The sequence below is a fragment of the Dysidea avara genome, chromosome 6, assembly GCF_963678975.1.
Source record: "Dysidea avara chromosome 6, odDysAvar1.4, whole genome shotgun sequence".
NCBI lineage: Eukaryota > Metazoa > Porifera > Demospongiae > Dictyoceratida > Dysideidae > Dysidea > Dysidea avara.
In genome coordinates this window covers 23,905,999-23,924,200 of record NC_089277.1, presented here as the reverse complement: position 1 = coordinate 23,924,200, position 18,202 = coordinate 23,905,999, and the positions used below count along the sequence as shown (strand labels likewise).

Genomic DNA, 18,202 nt, shown 5'->3' with positions numbered 1-18,202 from the left:
AGACACCTGCACGTGCAGATATACTAGTGTACCCAATTCAGTCAAGTGAGGTAGTCATGAATTACGAAATGTCCATTAGTCTATCTTCAGGTGTAGGTGACCTCACTTGTTTCACTACTTTTTCTATTATCCCTAATCGAACTGAAAATTCCTAATTTCTCCTTGTACTGCACTTGTAACACATTGAGATGTACTCAAATCTTTTATCATATGCAATGTACATACAGTATGCACTTGGCAAGCAACACTATACACTATAGACTACATGTTGCTGGGGATCAAGTCACCACTGGCTCTGGGATTTTTTCTGCATCTCTAACGTTTTAGTTACATGTTTCTGACTCCCTGTATTTAAAGGCTTTAGCCTTCTCACAGGTCCCTAGTGGGATAGCATTCACATATAGTACTTGGATTATACATTTAAGTTTTGCAAGTATTTTTAAATTGTTTAACTTTAGAGAAGAATTGAAAGGAAGGAAAAATACATTGTACTAGTACCATCCCGTGCACTGATATGGCAATTTACCAGTATTTTGATAACCAATATACTGGCTACAGAATTAATGATTTCAATACCGGTAATGATATTTTTAGTGGTGGATTGCACCCGAATGTAAAGGATTTTAGTGTGGACAGAAAATTATAAATACAGTTACTGAAAAAAAACCAAAAAAAAAAACCACTTGTATTAGAGGGATGATGAAAAAGTTGTGCAAAGCAAAATAAACAAGTTTAACTTGGGGATTGAACCCTGGCCATTGGTAATGCCAGGCTTATACACAATAGAACTCTATAGTAAAATATTGGCTACAAAGTCAACTTTTTACCAATAACCAATGTCATATAAGTGCCAATATGTACTGTATATCGGTTCACCTCTAATTACTGCGAACTCCAGTAATTACTGTCCCCTTTTAAATTTTGTATTTTAATGCATATTTATAAAATGTATATTTGATAATTAGCTCCGATGCTCAAAACATGTCAGTCTTGCACCAGCAAGTGCCATATTCGGTACTCCCTGTGCCCGACTTGTAAAGCTCCTTTTACAAAGAAACGGGATATACCATTGTCACAGTCAGAGTTGGAGCGGAAGTACCCCACAAAAGTTTGGCAGCAAATGATCAAGAAGGTACACTACACTACGTACGTACATACATATATATATAGAGAATTACTGAATGATTGCATTTTAGTCTACTACACATATATAGCCAGGCTGCTGTCTTTCTGTTTTCTGGGCAGAATTTGTTGTTATCCAACTGGGGATTTTATTATGTAGCTTCCAGTTGGTGATGGGCTGAGGCTCATTGATTGGTTTATGTTTGTACTTCCAGTGAAGTAATTGTACTCCCTATTCTTAAAGTTTTTCTATCATTGCAAGTCCAGTGAATTCTTGGGTAGATTCAGTGGTTACTCAACATTGACATTTTCAGCATTGCTGCATTGTTGTCCATACTTCGGGCCACACCCACAAGGGACTACGTAAAAGCTGTAATGTACGGAATTAAGGAGTCTCCTCCAAATACAAACAGACCAACTAGACTAGACCAGGATTTGACTAACATTACTCTAGCATTTTCCCAAACAGATTTACCACTTGAACGAAGTTCTATCAGGGATTGTCACAGGCTTGGAAAATTCAATGAAGCAGCAACCAAACCAAGACCTATCTTAATAACTTTTCTCTGATCAGGCGATGCTTCTTTGGCTTTACAGTAAGTGGCATACTGAAGTAATATTAAAATTGTAGCTCCATTGATGAGCTCTTCATAAGAATAAACAAATACAAATTGGGCTTTATACCACTGTGAAAAAAGAGGGAAATAAGATGGTATTTCCAGTGGCTTATTGAATACAAAAAAGCTTGGTATAACTTGTATTATACTAACAATCTCACATAAGGCTTTAGTTAATGTGTTAAACATACTGAAACCATATATGTGATGGTATAGTGTGGGCTTATATTTGATATAAGCTATTTCAGGTAATGTGGTAAATATACTGAAACCATATATGTACTAGTATAGTATGCATTATATATAACATGAGTATAATATATTAAGGCTTATTTGTATTCAATAAGCCACTGGAAATACCATCTTATATCCTATCTTTTTCACAGTGTACATTTTACGTACCTCTGTAGATGACCAGAATTACGGAAACATATTGCTAGTGCTGCAAAAACGGCCTAAACAATCTGGTTCCCATGGCCAGTACATTCCTTATGAAGAGCAATTTCTGTTTTGTAATCATTCATGTTCACCTACATATATGGGAGCAGTATGATCATGAGGAAGCACTATGTTAATTTAACTTCCTAGTTTACGTCCTAGGACAAAAAATGTTGCCAACTTACACAGGAAAAAATCTTAAATTCCCATCAATGGATTTACAATATTCCCATGATAAAATACTTCCCATCATGGGAATATATATCAGATTAGGGTGTGAATTTATTAATTCCCATCATGGCAACAAAATCCCATAATGGGAATAGAGAATACACATGAAGGGAGTAAAGTAATTCAACATTCCCGTCATGGGAATCCTCAGTCCCATGAAGGGAAATTATTACAGGTTTTATTCCCATCATGGGAATTCTACAACCCGTGAAGGGAAAACAATACAGGTTCTATTCCCGTCATGGGAATTCTTAAGCCTATGAAGGGGAAATATTACAGGTTCTATTCCCATCATGGGAATTCTCAAACCCGTAATGGGGAAATAATTCAGATTCTAGGGAAATCTTCAAACCCATGAAGGGAAAATAATGCAGGTTCTGTTCTCACCATGTGAATTCTGAAACCCATGAAGGGAAAACAATACAGATTATACTCCCTTCATGGGAATTCTACAACCCATGAAGGGAAAACAATACAGGTTCTATTCCCGTCATGGGAATGCTCAAACCCATGAAGGGAAACAATATCGGTTGTATTCCTGTCATGGGAATTCTTAAGCCCATGAAGGGGAAATATTACAGGTTCTATTCCCATCATGGGAATTCTCAAACCCGTAATGGGGAAATAATACAGATTCTAAGGAAATCCTGAAACCCATGAAGCAGGTTCTGTTCCCACCATGTGAATTCTGAAACCCATGAAGGAGAAACAATACAGATTCTATTCCTGTCATGGGAATTATGAAACCCATGAAAGGGAAATATTACAGGTGATGGGGAAATAATACAGATTCTATTCCCATCAAGGGAAATTCTCAAACCCATGAAGGGGAAATAATGCAGGTTCTGTTCCCACCATGAGAATTCTGAAACCCATGAAGGGAAAACAATACATATTATATTCCCATCATGGGAATTCTACAACCCATGAAGGGAAAACAATACAGGTTCTATTCCCGTCATGGGAATGCTCAAACCCATGAAGGGAAACAATACAGGTTCTATTGCCGTCATGGGAATTCTTAAGCCCATGAAGGGGAAATATTACAGGCTCTATTCCCATCATGGGAATTCTCAAATCCGTAATGGAGAAATAATACAGATTCTAGGGAAATCCTCAAGCCCATGAAGGGGAAATAATGCAGGAAATTCTTAAAACCATGAAGAGGAAATATATTACTGGTTCTATACCCATCATGGGAATCCTCAGAACCATGACAGTGAATGTTACAGGTTTGATATTATGAAAGTTGTTATAGTTTAAATTTGATGTGAATTATATTAAATTGTCTTGTTTCTCAGCTACACATATTATATATATATATATTTTTATTAATGCTTTACAGCACAAGTGCTGAAGGTCTGTAGGACACCTGGTCCTACAGCCTGCTCAAAGACTTTAGCTACAGAAGGTGTTTGAAAAGTTGGAGAAAGGAGAAAAAATCGATGACTGGACCTAGGTGGCCTCGAACCTGCAACCATCCGATTTACGCTCAAACGCTTACAGGAGTCTACCAGGTGGTCAGGATGTTTTCTCCTTGTTATTTTCATGTAATTATATCCATAGGAATTCTAGAGAGTAACTCATCATCTCTAAGTACCCCAAGTAGAATCAAATGGACACTAGTTTATTTATTAATGCTTAGTTTATTTATTAATGCTATATATATGTGCATATACAAATTAATAATTATAAGAATTTAACTGTAGCAATAAGATAGAGTGTAAGCATATTACTTGATTACATGTCACGGTATTGCTAATTACCATACAAAAATAAGCTTCAGATTGTACATATCATCACTCTATAGTTTAAGCCAAGATGTACCATGCCATTGCCCAGATGCAATCTGAATAATGGAATCCCAATGTATTGTCTCTACTGACATTCTTCCAATGCTCTCTCGAATGTATTTGTTAGATACACGAGGGTCTTCAACATAAAAATGTACCTTGCTTGTTTTAACACTCTCATCACTAGACAATACATGGGCAAACCATATCTCATCAGTTTCACCTCTGACGTTAAGCATGTCTCCTTCCTCTGGATATACCGGAACGATTACATCATCTACACATATTGGAGGCGTTGGTCTTAAGTGGTCTATTAGTACAAATGATTCTGGAGTATCTACAGAATTGGGATAAAGCATGACCTTTCTTAGTACACTAGATGCAGGGAACACTTTGTTTATTGTAGTTGGCAGCACAATTGAACTGCCACTGTAACTATGTACATGGCCATCAAGTTGGTATACATTCCCCTTAACTAATGTGTAATGCTGTCCAGAATTGTAAATGGCAAAGTATTCAATTGCCTTGACAACAGAGTCTTCACCATCATTTTTCAATAATATATGCTCTCCAGTTCTGTATAAGGTTCCATTAACCCCATGAGCATTCATCAACATGCTTCGACAAGATATGGCAATCCTATCCTGATCACTATCAACAAAGCTGATTTCACCAACTGATAAAATGTCAGAAGGCTTGACTAAAATTTGCCTCTTCCCACCAAGTAATATTGGCAAAGTGACAGTTTTATACCTGTTTCTTGCCTCAGCCAGAGATTTTGCATGAAGGAGCTACATAATTGTATATGCATATGTAAATACAATGTGTTTTAAGTGATAAATATTTTTATATGTGCATTTACTCACTTACTTGATTACTTATTCTCATCCCCACTCCCTACAACCTCAAATTGCTAATATTAAATCACATAAAGAAAGCTGGCTCGAGCTAACTATCGTTAATTTTTACAGCACATGAAATGTCCCTGCAGTTCAACAAAGGTGCTAAAATGGAGGTACTAACATTTAGAGTACTTTATAGCAACAGTTAGCTTCTTGTTGTAGTGTTGTGGAGTCTTTCTTCAATAATGAACAATGAAAAATGCCCTAGACCGAATGTGAATCCCAAAATAATTTTGTGGGCAATGAGATAAGTTATCAAGTTTACCTGACCTAATTGAATGGAATATACATAATACACGTAAATATAACTATAAATATAAGAAAAATTGATTACCTTCCCAGGTTGATGCTGTTCAATTGCCTCAGATGACCTAGACTGGCAAAATTTTAACAATTCCCTCCTACATTCGGCCTTGGCAAATGTATACTCGAGATTTTTATTATTTGATGATTTCTCAACATACTTGTGTACTGCTCGCTCAAACACAAAGCACCAGTAATTGTCAGGGCTAGAATGTCGTACAATATCATCAGGCAAATGGGTGAGGTTGTGCAAGGAAATAGTACAATTAGCTAACCCTTCGTATGTCGCCAAATTAATTGTTTCAACAGTTCCACTAATTCTGGGGTCCACCCATTCCTGCAGCATCCAAACACAAGCTCAACTATCCTGACCATCAAAATCCAGGTGTTGTAATGTTGTTCAGGCAGCACTCCACCAAGAATATGCTCTGAGGCTGGATATGTGAACTTTAAGTATTCCTCAGCCTTCCAGAACCCCATTCTTCGTGTGATACCTTCTGGTATACGTCCATCCTTCAATTCTAAAAAAATATATACAAACAGCTACAGGCCATATAGTTTGAGTAAACGTGTAGTTTTGAATTAGATGATAAAAATCCATGCACACAGAAACTTGTCAGCCAAAGTTGAGATACTCTAGTGATGCTTTCATTTTACTTAATGACATCAACTGATAAAAGTAACCAATCTAATTTTTTGTATGGCCATCAAATATTATTTTATCTGTTGATAGAAATATCTATAAACAATTTTATATCTGTGCATCACCACTATTCTCTAATGTATCAAAGTTCTATAAGTACCTGCAGTCCATGGAATATTGCCTAAACCATTTTCAACATTATCATTTAAAAAAACCATTCTCCTTGTAATAATCCAGATGCCTTTTAATATTCCTCAAAAGGATAGTGTGCATTGCATCGAATACAAAATCCTCCAAGATATTAAAATTGTATAGTACATGGAGGCGGTGCAAAATGGATGTTCCTGTGAAGCCACTCTCGCTAGCCTTTTGATGTCTCACAGTTACCCTATCTTCCTGATCAACCTCTTCCATGTCTGGCAGCGACTCATCCAATGTTCTTGGCAGCCACTGATGACGGTAATGGAAACGGTAATTTCCGTAGTACAACTGGTTGCTCCCACTGCTGGATCGAGCTCCTATACTTACATTACTTAAATAAGATGATATAATAAGCTAGGTGAAACTAAGTACCTTCTACTTTATCACGTCTGCAAGGATGTGCACCACCTGTTCCTAAAAACTTTCCAACCTCACACTGGGCAGGATGGTCACCAGTCCAACATAGTAAAATACATCGAATTACAGCAGGTCCAACTTCAATGCCCCCAATCGTTGCAGAATAGTTGACTGAAATACCTATACGTGTAATAATTGGTATATATACAATATGTATGTCCTTTATTAATAATAATTATATATACCATCAATAAAAGCATCTTCCAATTCTGTAATGAGTGGGTCCAAAAATGGGTCTAATGACCATGGTGCTCGATTGGGCAAAGCATAGCTCGGCACAAACCCACAAACATACACTTCATTAACCTTGCACCTCTCCAATTTAGTAATTGTAGCTACTTTCACTTCAAAAGATCCTAAAAAAACAATATTTTTATGGTTGCAAAATATTGTCACTTGAACTAGTAGAATTCATACCGCAGCTATGCTTCAGTGATGTAGAAAATGGCTGCCAGCCATCCCAGTGTGCAATAAGTGCTATATTACGAGGGTCACCAGTGGCATAATGAAGTGTATGTTCAACTCGACTGCAGCAGTGGGGACACAGCAGAGATATTGCTTGCCCATGAAAACCTTCTTGGCCTAGACTCTTGGTGATGTGATCAGTACTGATAACATGCTTGCAAGAAGTGCATCTAAATGGGAGCATCCACTGTTGACGCAAGTCCCAAAACCAACTCAATTCAGCAAACCTAAAATTGTGTTACATATATCCAAAAAAGAACATAGTTATTAAAATTTATTAAAAGTAGGTATAATAATTAATGTGGTAATAAAGTAATACAAATCAATAGATAAAATGGCCTAAAAATGGAACACATGGCTAAGTTTTGAGTCTTCAAGTTTTATACCAGACAACTTGCATGCATACAATTCATATATCTTAAAACAATGGCTATTACCTTTTTCCGTGCCATGCCTCATTCATTAGCCAACTGTCTGAATATCCAGAGTTCATCCATGTCACACGTTCCCTCCAATGTGCTGTCATCTTGTAGCAAAATTCTTCATCTGAACACCACCTTTTGATTTTGTCTTCTAAGCTTAAGTAATAATACATTATAGACCCTTGTTGACCACAATACTGACAATTTGCAGTTTGATCTTTAATGCAGCTCCATAAATTAGGGTGAGCTTCATTCAAACATACCCGATATATGGTTGGATCTTTGTAACCAGCATTTCTTAGAACTTGTAAGCAAGCTGCATAATTTTTTGGCCACCTATTTAGTTTTTCTGTGATCCCTTGACAGTATAAGTCACATCCATATTCTATTATTTCCATCAAGTTTTTCTGTGACGCACTCATTTCTTCAGCAAGTCCAAAAGCTTTCAGTACTGCCTGTACAACTTCAGCATCATCACTATGAGTAGTTGATTCATTTGATCCACAATCATTTCTGTCAAGCTCGTCAGTCATATTATGGTCACTTATATTGTGCTCAGCCCCATTGTCACAAACAAGTCCACTATTTTGCCCATTTCTTGATACAGGTTGCTCATTACATACTTCATCCATTTCTGTTTCCATATTGTTAATTTCTACATCACCTATGATTTAAGTTCATGTAGCTACACATTCACGCAAATTACTGTAAGGCAAAAATTTTTCAAGGAATGCCAAAATGAGGTTAAATCAGTAATTTCCGTGGAACAAATGTTCATGGCTTAGACATCAATCTCAATACGTTTTCTGTAAATTTTTTATAAGGGGACCCTCGAAAATTTGAACCCCGCGAAATTTTCTTGCCTTACGGTATCAACCTCCCAACATGCTAGTTGTATAGGTAGCTAATGTAGAAAGGCTCACCAATAGGACTTTCTTCCGTACTGACATCATTGGGATTAAGCATAGCAATGTCCAGTGTGGAAGTCTGGCTTGTGGAAAGCAATTTGGATTGCTTCCAATGGCGGTACTCTACTGACCTAGAAACAGCTTTCTTTCTACACCGATAGCAAGGGCAGTGGACATGAATATAGCTCAAAGCTGCGCAGTTACAGCAAGTAATTTCGCTTCTACTCCATCCATCCATTCGACTCTTTTCGCGGCAAGTAAATGGAGGGAATACTATGCGCGCATTGCGTAATGGATAACTTTATCCAATCGGATCCATTGAACGCGGAGGCGCACGCTTTCATTTGTGTGAGAAGTGATTTGCTCCAGGATCTATTTGTTAACGAGTTTGTTTTCGACGAGGGTTTCGAGAAACAAGTAGGACGATACTTTGAATACAAAACCTGAGCTGTTTAGCTACTGTCTGCCACCTGAGCCCTGGTTATTTGTAGCCGTCCGTCGTTGTTCATCACCGTTATCTATGGCGAGCAATGAGACTGAAATCGCTAATTGGACCTGTGAGGAGACAGCGCGATGGGCTAGTGAGCACTTCAGTGATGATGTTGTGAAGCGTTTTGAAGGTATGGAATTAGTTGCTGTACGTAAACACATATCAGGTGTTGGTATTTTTGTTTGCTCACACTTCACAAACTATGTATTACTTGTTGTCACCTATGCTGTCTTTGTTGTGCCTCTATATATTTGTAGCACTTATTATATGGCCTAGTTGCTAGCAATTTTGTCTCATTCTTGTCCTGAAAATTAGTTATTCTTCTGGCAATCCTCTACTCAAGTATCATACACACTATATAGCTAGCTAGCAACCCTGGACAAGACCAATGAAAAACCTATAACTATGAACCTAAGTCTGTACCCTATAGTGTGTATGGTGAATTGAAGAGTTGTCCAAGTTTCTTGGTGGAACATTAACTGGTCAAATGGTGGTGATTTTGTTACATTGTTTGGTTTTAGTTGTATCTTGGACATAGTGAGCATGCATTTTAATTGTAAGCTACTTGTACAAGTCTTATATAACATACTTGTGAATAACAATATTGTATTTAGCACGTGTGTGTATATAATTATATTTACTTTGTCTTTTCATCATCTCCTAGAGAAAGAAGTTGATGGGGAAACCTTACTGATGCTTGGGAGCTGTGCTACTATGGAGATGTTGAATTCTTGTGGTCTTTGTACTCTGAAGCAGCAGCTGTTACTTCGCAAACTCATTGCTGGATCACAAGCTAGCTCTTCAGCTGACACAAACCCAGCAACCTCAAATTCTCAAAAAGCAGACCCAGTAGGAAAAAACTTAACACGCAATTCTAAACTAACGTTGCATGCCATGAGAAGTATGAAAGATGTGGATAAACGGATGTACTTGATGAAGTTAGTGGTACAAGTGGCTGTACTATTACCTAATTATGCTGATTATTTACTAGGAGAAACATGGTGTCCACAAAGGCTGCAGAGAAGTGGCCAGGAAATAATATTCCTAGTTTCCGCAACAATAAAGCATTGCAAGAAGAGCTCACTGCTTTTGCAAAGGAGCTTGCAAAAGACTATTCAATGGATGGTTTTGGTGAAGAGGCCATCAGACAACACATTAAAGATTGTCTCCGTGAGAGGAAGAGGCAGATTAACCAGGGCTATGATTATGAAAAGGTAAATCACATTCTACCATAATATATGCTTGCACATATATGTGCAGTAGCATATATTTCTCCAGTACAGGGGGCTGTATAATAAAACAAAATAAATTAACACACTATTACTGTAACACATGCATACTTTTACACATGCTATACTTATATTGTATATTGTTATACTGTATTAGCCACCTGCAAAGAGGTCAAGAGTTAAGAAAGAAAAAGGATCTGCTACTAAGCATGCTGACGAAATAGTAAAGAATGATAGTGGAAAACAAAGGGTTGCAGAATTGTCAACCAGCAAGGCCACTCTTCCTGATGATTATAAGGCGTCTTCTTCACAAACCCATGACTCACATGACAAGCTTAAGGTTGTCATACCCAGTGACGAATTCTCAGATTCTGGTAAAGAGGAGAGTGAGGAATCAAATGGGAGCAAAAAAAAAGGAAAGAGTAAGAAGGTGTCCAACACTCCCACTAGTACTGCAGGCAGGACATTGTCACATGACAAGCTTAAGGTTGTCATACCCAGTGACAAATTCTCAGATTCTGGTGAAGAGGAGAGTGAGGAATCAAATGGGAGTAAGAATGAAGGAAAGAGTAAGAAGGTGTCCAACACTCCCACTAGTACTGCAGGCAGGACATTGTCACATGACAAGCTTAAGGTTGTCATACCCAGTGATGTATTCTCAGATTCTGGTGAAGAGGAGAGTGAGGAATCAAATGGGAGTACGAATAAAGGAAAGAGTAAGAAGGTGTCCGACAATCCCACTAGTACTGCAGGCAGGACATTGCCACCTGGTATGTCTATGTAGATACATGTGTGCTTAAATAATTTCATTGGCATATTATACTTTGCATAATGCAAATCAACTCCAGTGAAAACATTTGCATGTTTATGTTTCACTTCAACCATGTAGATACATAATTTTTAAGCAATTATTATAACAATACTTGATATAATCATGTACATTACAATTAACAATTACTTACCAAAAAATTATCCTGTCTGTTTTGTGTTTTTCTCTGAATTATAGAGTTGACTAAGCAGAGTGCCACAGCTGTCATTTTCTGTGCATTTAGTATAAACAACATAAGGAATGTGTCACGATCCCAACTGTATTCTGCTGCCAGACTGTACTGTACCAGCGAGGAAAAGAAAAACCTTTCTAAATGTGACAAAAAAGATCTAATAATTCCGCTTGCTTCCCTACTCTTGAGAGAGGGTGTTGTCAGTGTTAAAGATGAAGCCGATATTAATAACCTAAGTAGAGAGGATGTACTAAAGGAAATAGAATCTTTTTGACTCAGAGACTAGCTGTACGTTTGATTACATGTGTATTGTTCTAATCTATGATTGTACTCTTCACATATACATGTATGATAATATTATACAGTTATCTTCCGTATCTGCTATTTCGTGTACAGTGAAACCTACCTACATACCTATGGTGGGAATAGAATTTATGTAATGGGAATTTCAATATACCCATTATGGGAATAGACTTTACACAACGGAAATTTTAATATACCCATGATGGGAATAGAACTTACGAAATGGGAATTTCAATATACACATTATGGGAATAGATTTTACATAAGGAGAATTTTAATATACCCATGATGGGAACAGGATTTATGCAATGGGAATTTCAGCATTACCATAATGGGAATAGAATATACATTGTGGGAATTTCAATATACCCATTATGGGAATAAACTTTACACAACGGGAATTTTAATATACCCATGATGGGAATAGAACTTACGAAATGGGAATTTCAATATACACATTATGGGAATAGACTATACATAAGGGGAATTTTAATATACCCATGATGGGAATACAATTTAATGAAATGGGAATTTTACGATTCCCACGAAGGGAATAGAATTTACATAATGGGAATTTCAATATACCCACTTTGGGAATAAAATTAATGTAACGGGAACTTCAATATACCCATGATGGGAATAGAATTTATGCAATGGGAACTTCACCATTCCCATGTTGGGAATAGAAATAATGCTATGGAATTTCAATGTACCCATGATGGGAATAAGGATTCCCATAATGGAATAATTAGTATTCCCATTATGGGAATTGCTTATACACATGATCGGAATTTAAAACTTTCCCATGATGGGAATTGTTCCACTTTCCCCATAATGGGAATCAGTGATGGGAATAGTAGCATTCCCTTTATAATTCCCATCACGGGAATTATGAAAATTTTCCTGTGTTATGCACATTTCCATACACTTTATTGACCTAAGTTAAAAAACTCAATGTATAAAAATAAATAATTTATGATTGGGTATAATAAACTGCTGGTTAAAGGCCTGAAGGTTGTTAGCTCTTCATTTTTAGTGCTGTTTGCAGGGTATGGTGAGGTTTGAAATTTGCATTCACTGGTGTTCCCAAATATGCATGCAAGTCTTAGAGCTGATAAGGTGATTTTGATGACCAATGCAAAGAGGGTCAAATATAAGAATTAGGCTATATAAACATAAGCATATAAGTGAACAGAACTATGCACAACGCATAATAAATGCATACATATGCCCAATCATGGTCAGCTGCAGAAACTCACATAATAAAATTTTAATTATTTACGTGCTAGCTTATTGTTTTTTATTCTGCCTCACCACATAGTAAGATTCATCAATACATGTATATGTACACAATACGTAATGGTGTATAAATAGAAAAACACGTAATGGTGTATATAAAGACTGTGATAGCTAAAAATGCATGTGACTGAATTTGACAAAACAAGGCTTCGACGTACAAAGCTTTGTTAGGAGATATGGCGATTTTAAGGAATCATTGTGTAATAACTTCCCAGTGCCTACAATACAGCTGTGCAAACAAAATTTGTACCAATTGTTCACTAGCTATCACTGAGTGGGTGTATACATTTCTGATACCCAAAATTTGCCCTGTTTTGAGCAGCTTTTTTCGAGCGGGTTATAATATCACAGGTGGTAGTAATAGGGTGGGAGGGTGGGGGTGGACGGTAGTCTTAATAAAATTAATATTGTAACGCCGGCTCGAACAAATAATTTTACGTTATTTTATTGTAACGTAAAATTAATATTGTAACGTCTTCTTACTTCATTTTACACTCCATAAAATGAAGTAAGAAGACGATTGGAATCCAGAGGCCAAGTTTGGCTCTCCATGGCCCCCATGGCCCTCAAATTACTCCAAATTGACTGAGAACACTATTGGCGAGCTCTCTGTGAAGTCCCAGCTCACTACACACCATTATCACAAAGCCATGGCCATTTAATGGTGCCAATCTCACACTCGTGGCTTTGACAGGGTCGGAAGAAAGCTGCTACAGAAACCAGACTTGCCAGTGCTGAAGGAAGTACAGTGTGAAATATGATAGTGTATTAGACCAGCAATCCATTTCTGGTAAAATCGTAAGTTTGATTTTGTGTGTGTGGAAGTCTTGTTATATGAAATCCGGTCACAAATCGTCATTTTCGTCACTGCCTGATTCATAATCAGACATTTGATCTCCACCCAGCAGATCCTCTTCATCACACTCATGGACTTCTAATAAGTTCTGAACAGATGACAAAAATGTCCTGGCACAGATAAGCTGCTTCTTGAGAAAGGCAACTTTTCCTCGCAAAAATCCAGAACGAATGCTACTCGAAGAGTATCTTCCCTATAATAATTTATGCATGTACATTACCTTTATTTCTCATGGCACAATTACTGCATGGACTCACTGTATGCAGTTTCTTGGACATTGCAATCTATACAAAACAAAGAGTTTTGTCTGTTACATTGCAAGAAAAAGGAATAAATATTCCCTACCTCTGGAAACAGCTGACACTGGAGTGGCTGCTATGGAGACATTAATAAACTTGTTCCCACATTACAACACTTATTACTTACCACTGGAAACAGCTGATGTACGTGTGGTTGCTATGGAGACATTCATAACTGATGTTCCCACATTACAACATTTATTCCTTACCACTGTAAACAGCTGACGTAGGTATGGTTGCTATGAGGACATTGATAAACTGATGTTGCCACATAACAGCTGATGTAGGTGTGGTTGCTATGGAGACATTGATAAACTGATGTTCCCACATTACAACATTTACTTCTTACCACTGGGAACAGCTGACGTAGGTGTGATTGCTACGGAGACAATAATAAACTGTTCCCAAATTACAGCATTTATTCATTACCACTGGGAACAGCTGATGTCAGTGTGGCTGCTATGGAGACACTGATAAATTGATGTTCCCACATTACAATATAATTCCTTACCATTGGGAACAGCTGACGTAGGTGTGGTTGCTATGGAGACATTGACAAACTGATGTTCCAACATTACAATATATATATTGCTTACCATTGGGAACAGCTGACGTAGGTGTGGTTACTATGGAGACATTGATAAACTGATGTTCCGAAAAAACATTTATTCCTTACCACAGGGAACAGCTGATGTAGGTGTGGTTGCTATGGAGACATTAATAAACTGTTGTTCCCAAATTACAGCATTAAATTTTATTCCTTACCACTGGGAACAGCTGATGTCAGTGTGGCTGTTATGGAGACATTGATAAACTGATGGTCCCACGTCACAATATTAATCTTATTCCTTACCACTGGGAACAGCTGACGTAGGTGTGGCTGCAATGGAGACATTGATATAAACTGATGTTCTCACATTACAACATTTATCCCTTACCAACTAGAGCAACTTCTTCCACTATGTTTCATGTACAAGAAAGAGATATAGTTATGGCAATAAAATAGATGCAACAAATACCTCTAATGGCATCCTGTAATTCTGTTATGCAACGCTGATAAAAGGAAACGTAAGACTTCATTTCTTTCAGTATGAGCAGCTCTTCTTCTTTCAGGCGACAGGTAAGGTTGTGCTTCTCAGTGGCTTCAAGTTGAAGCTTAGTTTCCATGTTATGACGACCTGAAGAGTATTATGGCAGAGAGCAGCAATATTTTATTGTACCATCAATAAAATCAATGTGAATGTATTCACCCCATGATTTTGAAGCGGCCTATTACACACAACCATGTTCAGGGATTACTTCATTAATATTAGAGGATTTGCTGGCAAAAGATTCACAGATTGTGTGACAGGGTATGTAAAAAACTTGAATATAATGTTTCACTGAAAAATCACAGTATTTTGAAAGTACAAACCAGCCTTACATTAATAAAATGCTTTGGAATGGCTCACTATGCCAAAGGTATCTTGTCGGCATTTGCAATATATTGTGGTGTTTCAATTATCACAATATAAAAAATACCTTCCGATGTGTATTAATACCTTGATCACATTGAAATTTCCCAACTCTAACAGTATAAATATGAATATTATTGCAAAATTTTGACATTTGTATTCAAGATAAGCACAACACTGGTTTGTGTGCACATGCAGTACCTGTTAAAGCAGACCAAGGAAACTGTCCTGCTACAATATCAACTTCAGCTATCTGAATACATTCATTGGGTTGAAGGTACTCCTGGACACTGCAATACTTCTGGATGGTCGTTCGCAGCTTGTTCTTATCAGCAGTAATTGCCTTCCTCAAATTAGAACGCTGCTTACTGGAAGCTACAATAAATGACAAGTATACTGAAATGTAATACACTCAACAGTGTCCCTTCTTTCAAAACAAAGGCACAACACAAGCATGCAATAACGTGGGTAAATAATATTAAGGTAGGTTTCTGTATGATTAACCATGTACAGTTATGGTTAAAGTGACCAGTAAAATTATAGTTAGTCTTGGTTTCCATTCCCCAACACTGTATCTCAAAAGATCCATGCATTTCAGTGAAGCTGGTACACACTATGTGTGCGAGTCATTGTGTACTAGCCCTAGATCAATAATTCCCACACAGGCATCAACACATGGCAGTTGGCTGTGATTCTGTGTAACAGTTCAGTAAAGCTTTTACTTTTTATTAAATGTTTATATTACATTGGTAAATGAACATGCACTATGCACTACGCAAAAAGCATTGTGCTTATGATGAATTGTAAACAAACTTGTTGCCTTCTGCAAGGCCTCCTGGCATTTCTTCATTGTTAGGCTAATGACTTCCATCTCCTCTTGTAGCTTCACAAGAGAGTATTGCACTATGTCCTTTTTCCCATCAGCGGATGTTTGCTGATCCAGCCTACTCTAGATCTCCATTTGCTGAATCCTGTTCACTTGCCCATTACACTTCTTGGTGAAATCGACAGCTTGTGTGTATAAATCATCACATGCTACAAAAGGTAAATAATACTAGTGTTATGTAGCATACTATACCCCTATTAACATCTTTTCATAAAGAGTTTCATATTGTAATACAGCCATCTATGTACATAGTACTATGCTCAATGGTTCTGAAGCTACCGTCAAATAACTAGGCAAATTGCTGGCAAGTGCAGCTTGTTCCTTCATTTGAAAGTATTTAGCTGCATCCGACAAAATGGCATCAGGAGTAAATGAAGATAATTCAGCTACAATGTACATATATTTACACATGCACTAATAGCCATTAGTAAAACCTTGCGCAATATATTCTCTTGAAAGAGCCTAGTACTGTTTCATCTAAGCAGACATCAAAGTTGGATTGCAGCTGTTGTAATTCCTGTTTAGTTTCTATAAGTACCGCGCTAGTCTACAACATAAATAATATTCAATTACAATTGCTACACTCTTCAAAGTACCTTATTAAGCCTACTACTCAGCGAAAATGGTAGTGCTTTAATCTTCCGGCTGTTCCAAAAACCTGCAGCTTCAGTCAAGTGGTCTATCCTTGCTAAAGATACATACAAAGTACAGTTAAAATAAAGCAGTCTCATAAATTTTAATTAAATCCAACAAAATCCATTAAATTTTAGCTTAATTGCTTGCTGCACCATACTTTCTGGAAGCATATTCTTTGATGTTGAGCCCCAGCATAAAATATAAGAGAACAACTGCTCCATGTCTTCTCCAGCCCCACCTCCAGCACCATCCTGCCATCTACCTCCCCAAACGATCTAGTCATTGATACATCCATATTGAGTATGAGATTCTTTAGCGATGTGTGTGCGCGTGTGTGTGTGTGTGTGTGTGTGTGTGTGTGTGTGTGTGTGTGTGTGTGTGTGTGTGTGTGTGTGTGTGTGTGTGTGTGTGGTGAAGGTGTACATGTGTACATGTGTGTGTATGGTGAAGGTGTACATGTGTACATGTGTGTTGCTCAGTGTTCTTCTTGTGTGAACAGTTACCTGACAGTGCCAAGAGTGTGCTTTTGCATGCATCACAGATAGAGCTAGCTGGCTTCATGTCCATTGCTTTGGACCCTGGAAAAAGTGCTGTCTTACTCCGCGCCCACTCCCAGTATTGGCATATGACATCTTGCCATAGCCATTCAACATTACGTGGGGAAAATATTTTCTCATGCAAATAATGTGAGTAGCCATATCTGTGTGTTAAGTATATAATGCATAAATGAAGGCAAACAATGGTACCTACATTTCACCCCTGAACATGTTCACTGCTTTCTGGGCTATGACATGTCTGCAACCACCTGTAACTATGCCTGTTTCATCAAGATTAGGCATAGTTTTGGAAGCGGCTTTAGCTGCCTTCCGTCGAGTTGTACCGCATGTACCATCTTCACCTTCCTATGAATACATTTCATCACTTAGAATACATGGACAGCACTTACACATCACTGAAATAACACAACTGTTACTTACAGTTCCCAATGTATATCCAAGTGTTTCCAAATGTTGGTCCACATCTGTGAGATGAACAAGCAAGCTTGTTAAAATATTATCACACATAGAACAACCAGCAGAAGATCTCCTTGTTTTATGAGAAATGTGTTAAAATGATAGAGGGGATAGGGGTTGATATAACTGACAATAATAGTGGAGTAGTTGGTCAAAGTATTATTTATATAAGAAGGGCTCACACAAAGGCAGATCCAGAATTTCTGAAGGTTGGAAGCAAATGGAAAAACAGTTTATCGTGGGTGAATAAGAAAGGAAGTAACTAGTAGATACA

The 18,202-nt window shown here is 37.5% G+C and overlaps 3 protein-coding genes and 1 long non-coding RNA gene across 4 annotated transcripts; 2 read left to right on the top strand and 2 right to left on the bottom strand.

Moving 5' to 3' along the window:
* The first annotated feature begins 971 nt into the window (after nucleotides 1–971).
* Nucleotides 972–4,080, top strand: LOC136258617 (uncharacterized). The gene is made up of 3 exons (XR_010702883.1): nucleotides 972–1,132; nucleotides 3,754–3,925; nucleotides 3,975–4,080. It is a non-coding gene; the product is annotated as an uncharacterized lncRNA (long non-coding RNA).
* A 132-nt stretch (nucleotides 4,081–4,212) lies between these two features.
* LOC136259343 (uncharacterized) lies at nucleotides 4,213–5,681 on the bottom strand. The gene is made up of 2 exons (XM_066052838.1): nucleotides 5,438–5,681; nucleotides 4,213–4,992 (listed from the first exon to the last, which is right to left on the bottom strand). Exon 2 carries the CDS (start codon nucleotides 4,816–4,818, stop codon nucleotides 4,213–4,215), a length of 606 nt encoding a protein of 201 aa, XP_065908910.1. The 5' UTR covers nucleotides 4,819–4,992; nucleotides 5,438–5,681.
* A 656-nt stretch (nucleotides 5,682–6,337) lies between these two features.
* LOC136259342 (uncharacterized) lies at nucleotides 6,338–7,082 on the bottom strand (the record flags this gene model as incomplete). The annotated part of the gene is made up of 4 exons (XM_066052837.1): nucleotides 7,070–7,082; nucleotides 6,853–7,023; nucleotides 6,623–6,787; nucleotides 6,338–6,567 (listed from the first exon to the last, which is right to left on the bottom strand). Coding segments are annotated over exons 1-4 (579 nt in total), but the record flags the coding sequence as incomplete, so codon positions are not given.
* A 1,705-nt stretch (nucleotides 7,083–8,787) lies between these two features.
* On the top strand, nucleotides 8,788–11,459 carry LOC136258625 (general transcriptional corepressor trfA-like). The gene is made up of 5 exons (XM_066051963.1): nucleotides 8,788–9,082; nucleotides 9,617–9,890; nucleotides 9,944–10,166; nucleotides 10,339–10,951; nucleotides 11,188–11,459. Exons 1-5 carry the CDS (start codon nucleotides 8,983–8,985, stop codon nucleotides 11,454–11,456), a joined length of 1,479 nt encoding a protein of 492 aa, XP_065908035.1. The 5' UTR covers nucleotides 8,788–8,982; the 3' UTR covers nucleotides 11,457–11,459.
* Nucleotides 11,460–18,202: the final 6,743 nt, after the last annotated feature.